General features: G+C 40.8%; 2 protein-coding genes and 1 pseudogene across 4 annotated transcripts in view; 2 read left to right on the top strand and 1 right to left on the bottom strand.

Moving 5' to 3' along the window:
• Positions 1-436: 436 nt before the first annotated feature.
• FUNDC2 (FUN14 domain containing 2) lies at positions 437-16261 on the bottom strand. Its single transcript, XM_035010704.1, has 5 exons — positions 16112-16261; positions 12247-12385; positions 8713-8788; positions 3678-3809; positions 437-1082 (listed from the first exon to the last, which is right to left on the bottom strand). The coding sequence occupies exons 1-5, from the start codon at positions 16242-16244 to the stop codon at positions 1005-1007; spliced, it is 558 nt and encodes a 185-aa protein (XP_034866595.1). The 5' UTR covers positions 16245-16261; the 3' UTR covers positions 437-1004.
• On the top strand, positions 4851-5269 carry LOC118014424 (annotated as a pseudogene).
• Positions 16262-18420: 2159 nt separating the features above from the next.
• F8 (coagulation factor VIII) overlaps positions 18421-21619 on the top strand; it is a 136860-nt gene continuing 133661 nt past the window's right edge. For 2 of the 3 annotated variants that reach the window (XM_035010641.1, XM_035010651.1), the window contains exon 1: positions 18422-18835. In XM_035010641.1, coding sequence (XP_034866532.1) covers positions 18690-18835 — 146 coding nt within the window. In that variant the 5' untranslated portion in view covers positions 18422-18689. Of the gene's footprint in view, positions 18836-21619 lie in introns of all 3 variants that reach the window. The other variant, XM_035010634.1, reaches the window with a different exon arrangement.

The following is a 21619-nucleotide window of genomic DNA, read 5'->3' on the forward strand; positions in this document are numbered from 1 at the left end:
CTGGGTGGCTCAGTTGGTTAAGCGACTGCCTTCGGCTCAGGTCATGATCCTGGAGTCCCGGGATCGAGTCCCGCATTGGGCTCCCTGCTCGGCAGGGAGCCTGCTTCTCCCTCTGACCCTCCCCCCTCTCATGTACTCTCTCTCATTCTCTCTCTCAAATAAATAAATAAAATCTTAAAAAAAAAAAAAAAAAAAAAACCTTTTCTATGTAATAAAAATCCAAGAGCTTCTTCCCTTTCCTACCTAAAATCACTTATTTTACCATGAAAAAACCCTTTGGAAATAGCCATGAGGAAAGCATCCCTGGATAATATCTTAATGTCCCTAAATGATTCACTAAGTTTGACCATCCGACGATGTATCTATTAGTTGGTCTCCCACCAAACACAATACCTTTAGCTCAGCATATATACCTTTAGCACAAGTTCATTCCATATTCAGATTTTTCAATTATAGTGCTTTACTGCCATTTTTGTCAGGATAATTACAGCAGGTATACAAATAGCTCTCTTTCTGTAATCTAAAACCAACTAAAAAAGAAAGCAGACACCAAGATAACAAGTCTTTCATGCTTAAAGGCAAATGTATTCAGTTCCTTTCCATGCAGCACATAAGGTATCTATATGCTTGTGATTTCTTTTCCAAATCAAGTTTGGGACAACCTTTGAGGATCCACTCATCCTCCAAGGTGAGCCATCTTATATACCATGCTCTGTTAAGTATCTTATATGGGAGGGGGAAAGGAACACTTTTGCTGACCTACAGATTAGTCAAGTGGGGAGTGTGCTGGGAGAAGAGCTAATGTCTATGGTCTCTTCCGTTGCCATCAGGTTCACAATAGGGCCGTATCAACTTGTACCGACAGATGCCTATAGAAGCCATTCAGATACGCCACAGCAGGGAGGAAGAAGAGGAGAAGCAGGAGAGACTTGATGTCCTATGATGGAGTGAAGAGGCTGCTGGTTTGGAAAAAAACAGGAATAATGAAAGTGAAGCTGTCCTCCTTAGGATGCCATGCCAAGCAGAAAGCCTCCGAAAAATCCCCCAGTCACTATAACGTTCTTCTTCACAAATGACACTACCTAGGAACAGAAGATAGCACAAATCGGTTATTTTGCAGGGATATTATTATTAGGAATCAGATCTCTATGACCTATGCGATCTTAACAATGTCAATCCCCTCACCACTGGGTCTCTGGGTCAAGATGGTAGCAGGGATGCTAGTGTGAAATGATAAAATTCAAGAGATGTTTTTGAAATGGGACTTTGATTGGATGACTGGCCATATGAGGGATGAGGAGGAGAAGCCAAAGGCAACTCCTTGGAATCTGTCTTCAGTTATGTCTGTTAGAGAGCTAAGAAATCTGCCTGAGAATTCATTTAGGAACAGGGAAGAACAGAGTTCACGGGGGAACTTATGGGGAAAGATTAAAGCTGTATTCAATAAACTAGTTATAGAGGCAATTCTCAGTTTCCAATTTCACTCCTTTGTTCTCCCTGACACCTACTTTCTAATTAAGGCTGCTCATTCTGAAGTCTCTCCTCCAAATTTCTCTATCCATTCATCCTGTCCATCCATCAGTCGATCTGTCCATCTACCTCACCCATCCCCCTCTGAGGCTTCCTCTTGAGTAGAAGCTATATACACACCTCACCACATCAAAGGATGATTAAAATAAGGATATCTTAAATTCACAAAACTTCCACCTTCTCCTGTCCTCTCATCTGCAGCTCAGAACATGCACTCAGCACCCTTTGACTCCCGTGCCCCATCAATTTCCATTTCAGAGAGAACTTTGGCAAGTGGGTCAGACTCCCTCTTTTTCCCAAGTACAACCATCACCTTAGACACTGTTCATTGGGACAACATATCTGGTATCCTGGCCTAATCATTTCTTGAACTCAAGTACAGTGACTTCATGTCCCAACCATTTAAGCCTCTCATACCCTGACCTGCTCCACTCTACTACCCCATCCTTCTGGGACTCTTTAGCATCCTTACTCCCACTATGCCTATGACTTCCTATGTCACTTTCACTGGCCCTCTGACTTGACTGGACCCCACATTTCCCTACTTGAGGTATTGTCTTTTGCCACCTACCATCAGGGGGAATGAAAAAAATCATACAAATTCCTGAAATAATTGCTTTCATTCATTATCTTTACTTTCTTACTTCCTACTCATTCCTCAACTTGCTACAGTTTGGCTTTCAACTCCACCACCCCCCTAAAACTGTTGTCACTGAAGTCACCAATGACTTTATTGGTAAACACTGAATTTATCATCCTCATTCCCTGTGACAGTGCCAGGCCACAAATAGGAATGAAAAAAATTTGTGGAATGAACCAATTCCAAACCTTTTGGTTAGTTTATAACAAGTTCCCTCTGTGACTCAACAGTTAGTTTTAAAAAAAACATTAACCTTATACTGTTTATTATATATACTTCCCATGTCATTAAAGAAGTTTTCAACAAGCATGTATTACTTTTGTAAACATGCGAATAGTCAAGTTTTGGCAAAATGAAAAAAGTGTCCCTTTTATAACCCTGAGCTTGAGGCAGGGATAGAAGTGGAAGGGACTATCTGCACTCCTGGGCCCCCACAGATGCCACCTTCCAGTCTGGGCAAAGGACCAGCTTTGGCCTGCCACCCACCATCATACTGGGACTGCCATTATGTACCTGGTGAGGTGGACTTATCTGTTCAGTATTTTCTAATCGGCTAAGTCATTTACCACTTATCTATCTGCTTTTCAACTTTCAAAAACTTGCTGACATTTCTTGTCTTCTGGTATTTTTCTCCTATTCTCTTGGTCCTTATGGGTTTAACCTGTTTTATTTTGTTGCCATCATTTGGCAATATTTCAAGGACAAGGCCTGTTTCAATTTACATCTAAATCCCTCTTCTGCACTTATCCATTCCTTCTCTCTGTGAATCCAGAACACCACTGATCAAGGCCTCCTTGATCCTAGTTTATTTCTCCCCACTTCAGTGCACTTATTTCTTTGGCACATTTAACGTATTTCCAAAGGTAATAAAGTAGCAAAATTCTTTTAAAAAGGAAGGACTTCTCCTGTCCTCCCAAGTGCCAGCCAATATAACCTAACCTGGTTTTATGTGTTAGAGCAGGGGTTAGCAAACTATATAGCCTGTAAACCAAGTCCAGCCAGCTGCCTATTTTTATATAAAGTTTTGTTGCAACACAGCCACACCCACTTGTCTACATACCATCTATGCCTATTTTCATGCTACATGGTGGGGTTCAGTAGTTGTGACAGAGACCACATGGCCTACAAAGCTGGAAACATTTATCATCTGGCCCTTTACAAAAAAAAAAAAAAAAGGTTGCCAATCTCTGAGCTAGACGTTCCTGCTAGTTATAGGTACATGTAAAGTATGGACATTTCAGAAAAGTGCTTGCATGGAGACAAAGTATGATTTAAAACCATCTACATCCCACTTGCTGCAAGAACGAACTCAAGGCATGACCAATGCACATATGTAATGTATCATTTTGCATTCTCACTCACTGATAAAAGTCACCAACACTTCAATCACCCAGCTTTGAACAAATGCCTCTAAGGTAAAGATATTCCATCCAAGGCTGACATATTGGTGTGTCTACCCCACTGTCTGCACTCTTTTCACACTGCTGGTGAACAAAACAAGTCTCACCTCCTCTGCTTTGCTTTTGACCTCTGTAGTTATCTGGTTGCTCTTACGGATCTTCAGCTGTTCCTTGGCTTTCTTCATGTCCTTCTCTACTCGCTGCCAGTCAACCTTGATGTACCCAGTATGGTTTGCAAGCTATAGTTTCAATAATGACAGCAAAAAATAAGAAACACAGGCTTGTTATTTCTGTTCATTATGATTAAATCACTGAAGTACATTATCAAAAACCCTTCTGACTTTCCATTTCTTGAGACATTTGCCATCCAGTTCATTGCATGACAATGACATTCACTCCGCATCTACTCAGTATCCACCCAACATGCAAGGCCCTATGCCTGATGCCAGATTGATAGACTGGCCTTCAATGACTGCTGGCAATTTTTACTCTTATTTATACTCTTATCCCTCTCTAGAAAGTTTTAAGTTAGCTTAAAAATATAACACGGTAAGAAGAAAATCAGAATTGAAAGTCAAGATGTAAGGTGAAGAAACCTTACAGACCTTACAGCCAACATAATCACTGTCGGCTCAGAAAGAAATCTTCTAATACATGGCCCCACAGAGATTTCTCAGGAGCAACTTCATATAAGGGGTACTGAGAGAAATACATCCAAATATATGTATAGAATATGCCCACTTCCCTTCATGAAGATAGCAGGCACAAACACTAAAACTCAGTGAAAACAATTTCACTGAGAATATGTGAATAGGATAAAACTTATTTAAATATGTTGTTTTCTGATGGATTGTTACCCCAGGAAGTAAAGAGACTCATTACAGCCCATCAATCAATCTTCATCAATATCACTTCTCTCCACCCAAGTTTTGGTAAGTCATACCTATCTGAATTTCTCAAAATATCTAAAACTAAAACTCTTCTCTCTACAGTCTCCTCATGCATTGTTGCTCTTCCTCTAGTTCCTATTTTAGTTAATGGCGCCATCAACTCATCAGTCACCCAAACCAGGATGGAGAAAATATTTGCAATATAGGTAATAAACAAAACATTACTACTCATAAAAAGTGAAATTGTTCTCCAGATCAGAAAGGAAGGAGCCAAACTGTTGCTATTCACAGACATGTCTGTCTACATAATCTCAAAGAATCCAACCAAAAAACGAACAAGAACTCCTGTATCTAACAAGCGAGTTTAGGCTGGCTGGCGGAGGCCGCACGATGCCTGGAGTCCCTGTAGAAGACGTGAACCAGCAGGAGTTGGTCAGAGCTCTGGCAGCCTGACTCAAGAAGTCTGGGAAGCTGAAAGTCCCTGAATGGGTAGACATGACCCTGTCAGACCCTACGATGAGAACTGGTTCTACACCCGAGCTGCTTCCACAGCACGGCACCTGCACCTCTGGGGTGGCGCTGGGGTTGGCTCCATGACCAAGATCCACGGGGGACATCAGAGAAACGGGGTCATTCCTGGCCACTTCAGCAGAGGCTCCAAGAGCATGGTCCACGGGGTCCTCCAAGCCCTAGTGGGGCTGAAAATGGAGGAAAAGGACCAAGATGGGGGTTGTGAACTGACACCTCAGGGACACAGGGATCTGGACATAATTGCTGGACAGGAGGCAGCTGCCACCAAGAAGCATTAGAACAAACGCTGGGTTAATATACTGCCTCATTTGTAAAAAAAAAAAAAAAAGTGAGGTTAGCAAGGTTGCAGAACATATAAGATCAACACGCAAAATCAATTGCATTCTTTTTGCTAGCAATCGAAGCAACTGGAAATGGAAATAAAATTTATAATAGCTGTAAAATAAATACTAGATACAAATCTAAACAAAAATCATATAGGATCTGCATGCTGAAAACCATAAAATGCTGAAGAATTTAAAGATGAACAAATAAATGGAGAGGCAGGCCCTGTACATGGAATTGAAGACTTAAAATGATGTCCAATTCTTTCCAAGTTGAGCTACAGAGTTCCTGCAATCCCAATCCCAGCAGAATGCTTTTGCAGATATACAAACAAGCTGGTTCTAAAATGTGCACGGAAAGGCAAAAGACCTAGAACAGCCAAAATGATTTTTAAAAAGAATACAGTTGGAGAAATCATACTATCAGATTTTAGGATTTACTATAATGCTACAGCAATGAAGATGACAGTGTGATATTGGAGAAGGGACAGACACACAGATTAATGGAACAAAATAAAGAGTACAGAAACAGATAACCCAATTTAAAAAATGGACAAAAGATCATGTTGTCAAAAAGGTTCTGTGGGGGGCGCCTGGGTGGCTCAGTTGTTAAGCGTCTGCCTTCGGCTTAGGTCATGGTCCCAGGGTCCTGGGATCGAGCCCCACATCGAGCCTGCTTCTCCCTCACCCACTCCCCCTGCTTGTGTTCCTGCTCTCACTCTCTCTCTGTGTCAAATAAATAAATAAAATCTTAAAAAAAAAAAAAAAAGGCTACCTGGATAGCAAATAAGCATATGAAAAGATGTTCCCTATTACTAGTTGTATCATTCTGAGTCCAACTGGAAGACAGGCTTGGGGCTGAGGGTGAGTGGCCAAGGAAAGCCCCAGTATAACTGAAGGTATAAGGTATCTAGGAATGAAATCAAGGCACAGTGCAGAAGATGTGTATGAAGAAACATTTTAAAGTCTATGCGAAGACATTAAAGACCAAAATAAATGGAGAGAAAGCACATATTCACAGATGACTCATTTTCACAAAAGGTATTAATTCTTCCCACATTTACCTATATGGTTCCACGTAATTCCAATCAAAATTTCAACAAAATATTTTAAAATAATTGACAAGCCTCTTCAAGCAAAAAGTATAAAAGCAGCCACAGCACTCCTGAAAGGTATGTGGAGGAACCTGTAATACCAACTATCAAGGCTTAGTAAAGGTAGAAAGTTGACCAGTGAAACAGAATAGAGAAACTAGAATCAGATCCAGACATATATGGATTAATATATGATAAATGCCACACTATAAATATTGGGAAAAGGAAGACATTCACTAAATGCTGCTAGGACAAGTATCAGTATGAAAGAAAGGAAACTGGATCCCTACGTCAAATGACATCATGCCTACCCGCCATCATCCTCCCTCTGGTGACCAACAGCATGAGTGCACAGCACTGACTCCCCAGGTCCCACCCACCTCCCCTAGCAAGGAGGCATCCCTGTACTCCTTGAATATCTGACTCATGCAATACCAGAATCCCATTTTGAGAATCTTTCCTGGTGATACTTCCAGTACCAATTGCTTCTGTCAGTCAGGGCCCCCAAAAGAAACAGAGGGTATACTCAGATTAAGATATTTTGTAATGTCGGGGCGCCTGGGTGGCTCAGTCGTTAAGTGTCTGCCTTCAGCTCAGGTCATGGTCTCAGGGTCCTGGGATCGAGCCCCGCATCGGGCTCCCTGCTCGGTGGAGAGCCTGCTTCTCCCCCTCCCGCTCCCCCTGCTTGTGTTCCCTCTCTCGCTGTGTCTCTCTCTGCCAAATAAATAAATAACATCTTTTAAAAAAAGATATTTTGTAATGTATATAAATATTGAATCACTATGTTATACTCCTGAAATTAATATTGTATGTCAATTCTACTTCAAGTGAAAAAAGTTTAAGGTGAAATAAAAAAGATATTTCAAAGGAACATTAATATATTTACAAAGTCAAGTCTGGAGCAGGGTGTAGGGGAAACCACAGGAATAGAAGACTGCACTTCGGCCTGAAGGGGTGAGAGGAAGGAAAGATTACTGCAACCCGGAAGGACAGGGAAAGGTGTGAGGAGGGCCCCCGCCTTGCAGGGAGTCTGACCTGCCAGAGAGACAGAGAGAGGCCCAGACCTGCCCCAGCCCACTCTGCTTATCTAGCTCCAGTCACCTCCTGCCTGTAACTACATTAGACCTGCAGCCACAGGCACCCACCTTACCCTCTCCAAATTCCTGACCCACAGAAACTGTAAGAGATAATAAAATGATGGTTCTTTTGAGATTAGGTTTTGAGGGAATTTGTTGTGTGGCAATACTATACCCAACTCGCCCCAGCCCTGGCCACCACCCCGGCCTGCCAGTCACCAGCCTCCTCCTCCTACACATTTAACTTTCACCTGAGCCATCTGGGAAAATCACTCCACCTGCGGTTCGAAGATAGCACTTACCCCGCTAAAATGAGGACTGTCAACTGTAGGAGACAAAGGGCTATGAATTTGGAGACCGTGGCACAATTCAAAAAGTTATGGCTCCTACAGAGCATTGGTTCTCAAACTCTGCTCCACATCAGAATCATCTCAGGAGTTTAAAAATACTTAGATGTGAGGGTGCCTGGGTGGCTCAGTCAGTGAAGCATCTGCCTTCGGCTCAGGTCATGATCCCAGGGTCCTGGGATCCAGCCCCACGTCGGGCTCCCTGCTCAGTGGGGAGCCTGCTTCTCCCTTTCCCTCTGCTACTCACCCTGCTTGGGTTCTCTCTCTGTCAAATAAATAAATAAAATCTTTAAAAAAATACTTAGATGTGCAAGCACACCTTCCACCTATGAAATCAGGTGGGGGGGCGGTACGAGGCAGGCCCCAAGCATTAGTGTTTTTTAAACTCCTTAGGTAATTCCAACATGGAGTCAAGTCTGCAAAGCAATGCTACAGTGCAGCCTCAGAGAACCAATACCTAGTAGTTCTGAAATAAACTCTGGGCCAAACAGACAAAAGAGGACATCAGATTGGACTGTCATTTAGCCCTCATTTCTCACTGACTGCTCTGGGATCAATGTCCCCTATGTAAAATAAATCCTATCACAGGGCATTTGCATAACTTCATATTTTTGAAATCACATTTGTTTAACATTTCAACTGGTCTCAAAAACCCAAAGGAGCTTTGATAAGGAATATGTACTATGTCCCCATGTTATAGATTATGAAACAAAATGTGACTACTAACTGATGAAATTTGATTCAAATGGTCACTAGCATTTCAAATAGTACACTGAAAATAAGTGCAAAGGCTATTCTAGTGTAATATAGCCAAGACTATATATACATTCTTAATTGGCAAGGGGGATTTCCAAACATCTAGGAGTATTTCACATACAGACCTGAAGGAGAAAAAATCCACCTCCCACAGCTGTTGCAGCCAACTTTCCAACCTTTTGGAATATGAAACCCGTGCACCTACAAAAACCAAACCAACAACAGACAAGTTGACAGGCTGTCAAATGCATACAAACATGTACTTCTAACAATGTTCAGATCCTACTTACCTTGGGATCCTCCTTCCCACTCTTACATGATATAAGCAGAGAGCAGAGGCTCAGAAAGACCCTGATTCAAATCTTGGCTCTACCACTTACTAATTTTGTGGTCTTGAGCAAATCCCTTAAAACTTTCAGGTTGCACTTTAATTTTTTTTTAAGGTTTTTAAAATTTGTTTATTTGAGAGAGAGCACAATCAGGGGGAGGGGCAGATGGAAAAGCAGACTCTCCGCCAAGCAGGGATCCAGGGACTCTGGGATCATGACCTGAGCTGACGGCAGACACTTCATCAACTGAGCCACCCTGGCACCCCTGGGTTGCACTTTAAAAGATGACTCTGGCTACATTGTGGAGAAGGGATTCCACGGGGAAAGCATAAAGGCAAATATCCTCCCAGGAAATTAAAAAACATGAGGGGACCAAACTCTGCAAACTAGTAAGTGACTCTGGCAAGACTGCAGTATAAAAGAGCAATATACAAAACTCAATTGTGTTTCTATATATAAGCAATGAACAATTAGAAATTTAAAATTTAAAAATACCATTTACAATAGGCGGGAAGCCTGCTTCTCCCTCTCCCACTTCCCCCTGCTTGTGTTCCTGCTCTCGCTAACTCTCTCTCTCTCTGTCAAATAAATAAATAAAATCTTAAAAAAAAAAACTGAGTTGGGACAACTGGGTATTCCACATGAAAAAAAAAAGAAAGGAATCTACTACAAACTAACCACAAAAAACAATTCCAGGTGGATTTATAAATGTAAATGTGAAAGATAAAGTAATAAAGTTCTAGCATACGGGGTAGGCAAAGATTACTTAAACAGGCCCCCAAAATTACTAACCTAAAGGTAAAGATCCATAAAATTGACTACATTAAAAATAAGATCAGTTCATCAAAAGATACCAAAAGGCAAATGAAGACAATCACAGAATGTAGAATGAGTGAAAATATCCGTAAAACGTACAACCAACAAAGGACTCCTATTCAGAATATATAAAGAACTCTTATAACGCAGTAAGAAAAAGAATGACAACAGAAAAATTACATAAGATTAAAAATGAGACTTTATCAAAAAAGAGACCGAAAATGATCAAGAAACATAGGTAAAAGTTATTCAATATCACCACTACTCAGGAAAATGTAAATGAAAACCATGTGAGATACAACTATCAGACAAGCAAAAATTTAAGTCTGGCAATATTAAGTGCTTACAAGAATGCAGAGCATCAGGAACACTCAATCCTTGTTGTTGGGAGGGTAAACTGTTACAACCGCTTTTGGAAAGCAGTTTGACATAACCCAGCAAAGCCAAAGATACTTATGTCCCATGACCTAGCATTTCAACTCCTAGGTAAAAATGTGCGTATACACACACCAGGAAATTTATACAGTGTTCATATCAGCATTGTTTAAATTAGCCAAAAATGGAATCAACTCAAATGTCAGTCATCACCTGGGTAAAAATACTGTGGTATATTCATGCAATGAAATTCTATATATAAACAAAAACAAAGAAACTACAACTACATACAAAACAAATTGAGCAAAAAAGGTAAGACTCAAAAGAATATACATAATTGCATTTATTTAAAGTTCAAAAGCAGGTAAACTATATTATTTACTGATAGAACTGGTGTTAAAACTACAAAGAAAAGCAAAGAAATAACTGCATAATAATCAGTACAGCATTTATCTCTAGAGTTTTTGGGGTGCTAATCATTTTTTTAACCTGTGTGGTTGTTACATAGGTGTCTGCTCTATATATATTCATTAAAATGTACACATATGTACTGCTCTGTATTTATATTATCTTGTACAATAACATTTTTAAATGTAAAAAGTAGAGATGAGATTGATGCATTATATATTCCTCACTAAATCTGCTATTAAACTTTTTGAATTTATTACAAATGACGCCATAAGCTGTGTCACAATTGAGGAAGTTATTGGCTACCTCCTAATTATACAACTTTCTATCCATGTGGTCCTGGGCCTTTTGAGCCTGAGTTCCTATAAAATAAGCATAATTACAGTACCAATTTCAGAGTGGCTGTGAGAAGAAAATGAGATATCTATATAAATACTAAAATATTTGTGTATTTTTGTGTTCTCTACTTCTTGGTGTGGAGAAAAGTGAACTCTTATATACTCTTAGTGGAACTGTAAATTGGTACAGCCATTGTGAGAAACCATATGGAGGTGTCTCAAAAAATTAAAAACAGGGCGCCTGGGTGGCTCAGTTGGTTAAGCATCTGCCTTTGGCTCAGGTCGTGATCACGGGGTCCTGGGATAGAACCCTACATACGGCTCCCTGCTCAGTGGGGAGCCTGCTTCTCCCTCTCCCTCTGCCATTCCCCCGCTTGTGCTCTCTGGCTCTCTCTCTCTGTCAAATAAAGAAAATCTTTAAAAAAAATTAAAAATAGAACTATCATAGAGGATCCAGCAATTCCACTTCGGGGAATATATCTAAAGGAAATAAAAACACTAACTCAAAAAGATATCTGCACCCCCACATTCATTGCAGCACTATTTACAATAGCCAAGTCATGGAAACAACCTAAGCGTACATCAGTGAGTGAATGGATAAACATGTGATATATACACACACACCATGGAATATTATTCAGCCATAAAAAACGAAATTCTACCGTTTGTGACAACATGGATTGACCTTGAAGAACTTACGCTGAGTGAGAAGTCAAAGAAAGACAAATGCTGTATGATCTCAGTTATATATGCAATCTAAAACAAACACAAAACTCATAGAAAAAGTGATCAAATTTGTGGTTACCAGAGGCAAGGGGTTGGGGGAGGGGGAATTAGATGAAGGTGGTCAAAAGGTACAAACTTCCACTTAGAAGTAAGTATCAGGGAGGTAATGTACAATGTGATGACTATAGCAACCACTGCTGTATGGTATATAAGAAAATGGTTAGGAGAGCAGATTCTGAGAGTTTTAATCACAAGAAGACAATTTTTTTCTTCTCTTTTTATTATATATGTATGAGATGATGAATGTTCACTAAACCTACTGTGGTAAACATTTCACAATATATGTAAATCAAATCATCATGCTGTATACCTTAAACATACAGTGTTATATATTTCTTGATAAAACTGGAAGAAAAATGAGAATAGTCAATCCAGTACCAATTCAATCCAGTGCCAATTTCAGAGTTGTTGTGAGAAGGAAATGAAATACATAAATACTTAAAATAGTGCCTGGCATATAATAAATACTATGTTTAGATGAATGCTACATATTAAGTGATCAATTTCACAAAAGTCAATGTGTTTTCATTACTTAAGGAGATTGTTCCTGTAACTGCAATACTAAATCATGCAAAAAAAGACACTGGACATCTTTTTCATCACTTACCATCCAGTGACACCTCCAATTAACAGCTGGGTTGCCACGCTGTATTTTTCAGCTGAGGGCCCAGATTCCTGCCCAAACAGCTTGCGCCACCATGGCTGCTTTTTAGCAAATTCTGCAAGGTCCAGTGACTCAAAGTTTCCTACAAGAATTAAGATACTGAATAAGAAAATATTTACTTTTACAATAAATCACAGTTCTTAACTAGATTAAGAGATTTTTAAGGAAATGGGTACTGTACTAAGAACCTGCAAATATTCTATTTTAAACGGCAAATTAACTCTGAAATTGTGGCTAGCGACTTGAAAATCAGACTAAAATCAACAAATAATATCTGTCTTAAAGAAAAAAATAACTAGACAATTTAGAATTAGTACTCTAGTTTTTCCTCTCAAATTTAAAAACAACCAATGGATGTACAAAATCTGATAGTAATAATAATGTATCCTAAATGAAATGGATTTTCTTCATTTGCCTCTCCTTTTCAAGAATATGTCAATACTATTTAGCTCACAAATTCACAAATTCTTACCACTATATGGATCTCCACTGATAATAAAGATAAAAGGTAATGTTCAACTGAGCTGTTACTATTTACCAGGCAATGTGCTAAACAATAAACATGTATACTTAATTAAATCCACAGAACATAGTAGGTACAAAACAAGGTACTATTTATTAATCCCACTTTATAATTAAGAAATGGTAGCTCAGAGGTTGATTTGCCCAAGAAAGGAAAAAGAGTTAACAAAATGTCTAATCCCTTTCTCTGTGGGAAGATAACGTAGGGATAAATTTAATGAATGATGCGCAAGACCTCTACACTGTAAAGAACAAAACACTGAAGAGAGAAAGTGAAGATGACTGAAATTAATGGAGATACATACTTTGTTTTGCAAGGCAGTATTTTTAAGATGTTCATTCTCTCCATATCCATCTATAGACTCAATGCCATTCCAGTCAAAAAGTACATTTTTATTTAGAAATTGACAAGCTGGTTCTAAAATTTATATGAAGATGCAAAGGACTACCTAGAGTAGTGTTCCAGTTACTATGGCAAATTACCCCAAAATGTCATGGAGCTAAACAATAATTTATTATGCTCTTAGATTCTGTGGATCAGGATTCAGACAGAATATGGCATTACAGTCCATTCCTACTCCATGATGTCTGAGGATTCAGCTGGAAGACTTACAGGCAGAAGGTCTGCAATCATCTCCTACATTCACATATACAGGCTGCCTCTCTATGTGGGTTAATTTGGACTGCCTTACAGCATGGTGCCTAGGCGCAAGGGTGCATCCCAAGGGAGGCAGTGAGAGATCAGGGAGGCAGCTGAAGGACTAAGCAGAAGGTGCTATTTAAGACCTAGCCCCAGAAGCCATGCAGTGTTACTTCCACCACATTCTGTAGAATCAGTCACGAACTCCCACAAAGTTTCAGGAGGGAATACATAGATCCCATCACCGAGTGGGAGCAGTGTCAGAGTCACACTGAGAAAAGAGCAGGTGGAATGAAGGATACAATGTGCCACAAGTGGTCAAAACAGTTTTGGAGAAAAAGAACAAAGTTTGGGGTGCCTGGGTGGCCCAGTCTGTTAAGCCTCAGATTCTTGGTTTCAGCACAGGTCATGCGTGGTCTCAGGGTTGTGAGATTGAGCCCCGTGTGGGAGTCCATGCTTATCAAGGAGTTGGCTTGGGATTCTTTCCCCATCTGCCCCTCCCCATGTACTCCTTTCCCCCCTTCCCACCTGCTCGCTGGACCGCGCTTTCTCTCTCTCAAATAAATAAATAAATCTTTAACAACAACAACAACAAAGAACAAAGTTCAAGGAATTTCAAGACTTCTTACAAAGCTACAGAGGAATACAGCTACCTAACGTCGACTTATAAAGCAACCATATTTGACAGTGTAGAACTGACACACATATATGAATGGAAGAGAATAGAGAGTCCACAAGTAGATGTACACATAGCCATTCGATTTTCAATAACATGGCACCAAGGCAATTTAATAGGGAAGGAGTGTTTTCAACAAATTGTGTTAGAACTACTAGGTATCTGTACTAAAAAAAATGCAATCCCTACCTTATATCATACACAAAATATAATTCAACATGGATCATAGATCCCAATTTAGCAGAACCAAAATATGGATGTTTGAGGAAGTACGTATCCTATGGGTTCACAAGTAGCTACATGAAAATTATTTTTCTAATGTAACAACATTAGACACCAGTACAAAAGAACACTAAAACATTACTGCTGTGTTGAAGAAGTTCTCTCCCTGGGTTAAAGAATATCACTGAAAACAAGAACGGGAAAAAAAAAAAAAACCCACCAAGAATGAGTTTTGAGGTTTGTGTTGTGTTTTTTTTAAGATTTATTTATTTTAGAGAGGGGCGGGCGAGGGGCAGAGGAAGAGGGAGCAGGAAAGAATCTCTGGCAGACTCCCCGCTGAGCACAGGGATGGACGCTCTGCCGGCTGGATTTCAGGGCTCGGATTTCAGGGCTCAATTTCACGACCCTGAGATCACTGACCTGAGCTGAAATCAGGAGTTTGACGCTTAACCCACAGCGCCATCCAGGCGCCCCTGAGTTTTGTTTTAATGTAATTTTACCAAGCCCCTCAGCTCAATTGGAGGCTCCAGTCAAAAGGGGGATCAAATCAGAGACGTTTAGTTCATCGAACTTCAGTTATTCAACAAACACTGTTAACCAGTATGTAGACAAAAGTCATTTAGCCTTGTTTATGGGTCCAGGAAATCAATTATCACAGTGTTATGTGTTCATCACCATGATAAAGATTGAAATTTATGATGCCTACCTCAAAATTTCTCACAACCATTTCCTAGAAGCAAATATTTAATCAACCTATATATTTTAAGTGAATGAAGGCAGTGTACTCTGCAAGAAAATAATTACATTGTGCATTCCAACCCCTTAGTCACTTAAACTCGGTGGGGTGCTGGTCAATGATTAACAACCGGCTGCGGGTGATCTGTAGTGTACATCAATTTCCACGATGTATTCACTCCCTGCGAGTGTGACAGCATGGAACTGTGACATCACTGAACGCAGGGTTGGAAAAAGATGCACAGTATCATACCACACTGCTATTTCCATCACACGGACAGCACAGATGTAAATAACGTCAGGAGCATAGATAACAGCATACCATAGCAGACAATTAAGAAGTGATGAATTGTGAATACCTTCACTGCCTTTGTTTTTAACATAATTTAAGTAATTTTAGGTTTATATAATTGGGTTTTCGATGATGGCTGTGTTTAGCAATGGGATCTTGTGAACCAATCCTGAATTAATTAGTAGGGAAAGAAGCATGATTTAAAGTCATGCTCCTCTGTGTATTTTATTATAGGGCATCTTCTTTGACTACGCGGACTGAATATAAAAACTATTTCAAAGTACAATCCCATGTGTACTACTCTTTCAAAACCATCAACAGCACAAGAGAAGGCTCCTTTGCACACAGAAGAGGCTTGCCAGGTGTTTGAGATGAACGTGCGAAGGGTCAAAAGAAGTCGCTTTAGTCTGAAAGTGCCGGAGCGCTTCCGAGAACCAGGACAGAATGTCTCCGAGTTGAGGCTGTTCGGGGCGGCGCCGGAAGGCCGACTGAGCCCCAGAGACAACACCCCGGGGCAGTTCAGTCCCAGCCCGGCGCCTGACCTTGGCCGGACCCTGGGAAGCGGCTGGGTCAGGGGCGAGACTGGCACGCCCTCCCCGCCCGTGCACTGCCAGAACTCCCGGGGGAACTCTGCTGGGACCCGCAGGCGCGAGCCCTTCCCCTTCCGGAGCTGGGAAAGGCGGCTCTCCGTGGCGCCGGCGCTGCGCGCGCCCGTCCTTACCTTTACTGGATGCGGCCATTTCGGCGAGTTTGTCTCGCGATGACAGCCGCAGGGTTTGGGCGCGGTAGGACGCGGAGTGGCGCGCCGTCATCACCGCAAGCTGGCTTCCGGCACGTGGGGCAGATGTTTCCATTCCCACGGCGGCAGCGGAAGAGGGCGGGCCGAGCGCCTAGCTGTCTCTTCCCACCCCCGCGCGTAGCTGCGTCACAAGGCTCCGCGGCCCCGCCCAGCAGGTACGCCGAGACGGGCGTGCACAAAGAGCCTGCTCTGACGGAGGCTCGCACCCAGAAGATTTGAGACGCGACCGCCACCTTGCCGTTCCCTAGTAAGGACTCTTTTACCGATTACTTTATTTAAAAATAAAGCTGGTTTGCGGTGTTAGTTCACGTAAACGTTGAGCAAATACTTATCAGTGCTTGCTATGTGCCCGACTTTGTTCCAGTAGAGAAAGTCAGGCACTTAAAAAACCACTGCAATCAGTAAGAATGCCTTTGGAGCCATTTAACTATGTTTCAGGGCACGTCTCCCCACTCCACCCCACCCCTAAGCTACTCCTCTCGCCCTCACGCTATCCCAGTTAATGGCAAGTTCACCATTCCAATAACTTTGGTCTTAATTTTGAACGCCTCTCTCAATGCTACAAATCCAGTTCATCAGCAAGCCCCATAGATACCGCTTCACAGTGAATCCAGCCATTTCTTAGCCCAGCTCACAATCATTTCTTGCCCGAAGTTAACAGGTCGATCTGCTCCTACCCTTATCCGCCTAAAGTCTGTTCTCTCCACCTCGGCCAGAAAGATTGGTCTAAAAGGTAATTCTGATCACAGCCCTCCTCTACTCAGAAGCCTACCATGTCTCCCTATTGTCCTCAGTAGAGAAGCCAAACTCCTTTTGCTGAACTGTAACCTACTCGGTGAGATTTTCCATGACCATCCTCCTTTAAAATTGCAGCCTGGTATATCCTGCCTTCCCCTGCTTACTTTCCTTTTGTGCACAGCACTTATTTCACCTTATAACATACTGTATGAGGTACTTATGTGTGATAAGTATTAATTACATCAGTTGCTTGTATTTTTCAATGCTGTGTATCCAGTGCATGGAAGTATAGCATAGGAGTTTGGAGCATGAGTATGGAGTCGGATTACATGGGTTGGAATGCTACCATTTGGCAAACTGTGATCTTGGCCAAGTTGCCTAACCTCTCTGTGCTTCAGTTTCATCACCTGTAAAATGAAGACAAGAATAGCAGCTGCATTAAAGTAACTTACAGCAATTCCTGGCATATAGTACATGCTAGCTATTATTTCTGCATCCTGGTGGGTGACAGAGAGAAGGTCTCAGCAAATGTTTATGAAAGGGACTTCTTCCTGCTTGTTTCCAAGCTGGACAACACCTCACCAGTTGCTCCTAGGCACATTCATACTTCTGCAGAACTGGACTCTTAGTGATAACATTTTTTATAGCAACCCTGGTCAAGTTTCTTCTTATTATCTCCTATACTTTGAGGCCCTCATTCCCCCTGATAAACATTAACCTGAGTAGGGGCTCTGCTTGAGCTCAGCAGGGCTACATATTGATGTAAGGAGATCTATCCTATACCTGGGACAAACGCAAACAACGTTAAGAAGCATCACGTAACAACAATGCAATATAAATAAATACATGAATGCTGAATGGTTATGAGTGCTACATAGAAAAATGAAGCCAGGAGGGATATCAGTACTGCCAGTGGGGGTAGAGAGCTTACAATGTAAATGTGGTGGTTCATATTTAAGCTCATTGCGAAGGCAGGATTTGAGTCAAGACTTGAAGGAGATGTGAAAGTGGAAATGTATGGCGATCTGGGGAAAAGATGTTTCAAGTAAAGGGGATAGCAAGTGCTAAGGTCTAAGTGCAAGAGTGTGCTTGGTTTTTAAGGAAGAGCAAGAAGGCCAGTAGCCATAGTGACGTGAGACCACAGAGGTCTGAAGGAAAAGGACATGCAGATCATGGGAGATGCTCTAGGCCATGGTAAAGACAGGATTTTACTCTGAGGTCAGAAGCCAGTGGAGGGTTCTGAGTGAAGGAGTGACACGATCTACTTTATAGTTTTAAAAAGTCACTCGGTGGCTGTGTGAGGGGCAAGGGTAGAAACAAGGAGACTATTAGAATACTGGTTACTCTTGTTTGTGCAAGTGGATTCCAGAATTTCCAACAACATCCAGAGCTGCTTTTGCTGCTCCTCTTCACCTTGACCTCTCCTTCTCTCTCTTCCTTTCCTTAAAGGTTCTGATGAAAGCAGCATTCTTGTGCCCTTAGTACTCTCAAAAGTGAATGGGTTAATATTTAGCTCCACCTCTCTTTTCCTGTGGCTGCTTTCCACTGCTAAAAAGGAAGCAATCTTATCTGTTACTGCTTACTGCTGATGCTGCTGTAACATCCAGCAGGTAAAGTTCCCTAAAATTCACAGCAAAAATTTTGGGACTTTTCACTAAATCATAGAAAATTTACCTTTTTTTTTCCCCTGGGAGCTGAAGATATTTTAGAGAAGAATTAATCTTTTGTTTCTCCAGTTGAACATTTTTTAGCAATACGAGCCATGCAAACAGAACTCTCTACCTGCTTCTTTCTGTGCCTTTTGCCATTCAGCTTTAGTGCCACCAGAAGATACTACCTGGGTGCAGTGGAACTGTCCTGGGACTATATGCAAAGTGAACTGCTCAGTGAGCTGCACGTGGACACAAGGTAAAGGCACGTTCTATAGGGTCCGGTCAGGATTGTGAGGATGTGACTGTTTGGAGGAAGGTGCAGATGTCAGGTTAGGATGGTTGTGATGGTAGTTAAGCACTGAAAAAGCACTATCGAGGTAAGGTATGAGTGCTTATTGCCAGTCCTTTTCACAGATGTGAACTATTTGTGGATATGTTGTTATGTTGTGTCCATTGCTTCTCTTTGTCACATGCTGCCACTTTGGAAACTAGACAGTGGAGGGAGAACGAAGAGGCAAGGAGCCTGAGAGAAAACAAAACCTCCCTCAGCCTACCTCCAAGCTTCCATACAGAGAAACAGAACAATGAGATCCCATCAGTATTACACACAACTTTAATCTGTAGTTCTCCTGTGTGGGTGTGGTGTGGTTTTGATACTTTTGCCCAGGTTTGGTTTAAGAATGGTATTAGCCAGGGGCGCCTGGGTGGCTCAGTCGTTAAGCGTCTGCCTTCGCAGGGTCCTGGGATCGAGCCCCACATCGGGCTCCCGTCGGCGGGAGGCCTGCTTCTCCCTCTGCCACTCCCCCTGCTTGTGTTCCCTCTCTCGCTATGTCTCTCTCAATAAATAAATAAAATCTTTAAGGAAAAAAAAAAAAAGAATGGTATTAGCCATGAGTTCAGAAGCTTTTCATCTTTTTTGGGTTCCAATACATTTGGGGAGACTAGTATTAAATGATTTTTTCAATATTATCTATGATCATCGATTTATTTGGGTTTTTCTGCCTCTTCAGTCAAATTTGGTTATATATATTTTTCTAGAAAGCAGTCTAGATTTTTCTGAATTTGAGAATGTATTGCTATCAAGTCACATACTAGTCTTGTGATGTTCAACTCTTCTGTGTCTGTAATTATATTTCCTTTTTCATTCTTATATTATGTAAGTCCTCTTTCACTCTCTTAAAAATAATGTTTCTAGGAAGTTTCTCAATTTTGTTGATCTTGTCAGGAACCATCTTTTGTTTCTATCAATTTCTGCTTTTACTTTCATTAATTCATTCCTTCTTCCTGATTTCCTTTGGTTCATTTTGCTGATCTAGTTTTGCTTATTGAATTGAATGCTGAAATCATTTATTTTAATTTTGTTTTGTTTTCTTTAAATGTGTATTATAAAGATTTAACCCCAGTACATATATAATGGCGATGTAAATATTAAATGTGATCATGTCATACGCTACAGTCTTTTTTTTGTTCTGTTTGGCTCCCCATCTTCCTTCTACATTAGCCCCCTTCTTGCCTATTCCCAAACAAATAACCCTATTATGATAATATATACTCATGCACACACATATATATATATGCAAATAAAGGTTTTCTCGGTCATTCTTGTTTTACAAAAATGGGATATTACACACACGTTTCTCTCTCGTTAGCACCTAGTAGAATTCTAAGTCAGTTAGCATAGCTTCATTTCATTTTTCTTTTTATTTTAGAGAGGGACTGGAGGGGAGGGCAGAGGGAGAGAGAGAGGATCTCAAGCAGGCTCCACGCCTAGCGTCCACCCTGAGATCATGACCTGAGCCTAAATCAAGAGTTGGACACTTAACCAACTGAGCCACTGAGCCAGGTGCCCCAATTCATTCATTTTAATGACTACATAAGATTCTGTATTATTTCCACTTTTTGGTCATTCATTACACACTGGTGCTTTTATTCCTATGGGACAGATTCTCAAGAGGGATATTACTGGAATGAAGGGAATAATTTCCAGAAAGGCCAGAACTCTTCAAACATTTCTACTGTCAACATATGCGAGTGCCCTTCTCCCTGTTCTCATATCAATAAGTTTTATCTTGTTCTTCTAATTTTTGCCAATTTAGTTAGGTATAGAGTGATGCTGCATTGTTAATTGCATTCCTTTTATTTCTTAGGTTGAACATCTTTTCAAATGCCTGTTGGCTATTGCATTTATATTTTGAGATTTGACTATTCATATGTTTTGCCCATTTTTCTTTGGACTATTTTACTTTTTTAATTACAAAAACCCTTTTATTATCACAAATGTTAACTATTTGTTATACTGCATTAACATACTAGTGTATAGTGCAATTTCCCCCCAAGACCTATTGTTTACTGACTTGTTCATAACTTTTACTAAAATTAAAAAAAAAATTTATAGTCAAATATATCTGTCTTTTCTTTCATATCTTCAGAGTGGCCAGTGTTGGTTAAAAATGTTTTCTGCCTGGGGCACCTGGGTGGCTTAGTTGTTAAGCGTCTGCCTTTGGCTCAGGTCATGTTCCCAGGGTCCTGGGATCGAGCCCCACATCGGGCTCCCTGCTCCGTGGGAAGCCTGCTTCTCCCTCTCCCACTCCCCCTGCTTGTGTTCCTTCTCTTGCTGTGTCTCTCTCTGTCAAATAAATAAAATCTTTAAAAAAAAAATGTTTTCTGCGTATCAAGGTTGTATGTGTATTTCCCAAATTTTCTTGTTTTGTTTTTTACATTTCATCAATTCATCTGATAATTATTTTTATATATGGTATAGAAGTGGGATCTGTGTAGTTTTATTTCCATCTAGATCAATAGCCTATGGCAATGGCACCATTTATCAAATAATACATCTTTTACTACTGATTTGAATAAACCCATTCATCATATAAAATTTTCATACATACTGTTATGTATTTCTGGATGCATTATCCTTCTTCATTGAACTACTTTACTTTTGTCTTGCTATGCCAATACCATACTGATTGGATTACAATGGGTCTATTATATCTTCTGATATCTGGTAAGTGAAATCAGTCCTCGCTGCTCTTTTTTT

The sequence above is a fragment of the Mirounga leonina genome, unplaced genomic scaffold, assembly GCF_011800145.1.
Source record: "Mirounga leonina isolate KUSES-001 unplaced genomic scaffold, KU_Mleo_1.0 Mir_101799, whole genome shotgun sequence".
Lineage (NCBI taxonomy): Eukaryota > Metazoa > Chordata > Mammalia > Carnivora > Phocidae > Mirounga > Mirounga leonina.

What these genes read in the sequence shown, in the direction of transcription:
- FUNDC2 (XM_035010704.1), bottom strand. Translation starts at nt 16,244, where the DNA reads ATGGAAACATCTGCCCCACGTGCCGGAAGCCAGCTTGCGGTGATGACG. An exon ending in AATGGCCGCATCCAGTAAAG is followed by an intron (nt 12,386 to 16,111) that starts GTAAGGACGGGC and finishes TAATTCTTGTAG; the next exon opens with GAAACTTTGAGTCACTGGAC. An exon ending in GTGGATTTTTTCTCCTTCAG is followed by an intron (nt 3,810 to 8,712) that starts GTCTGTATGTGA and finishes TTGAAACTATAG; the next exon opens with CTTGCAAACCATACTGGGTA.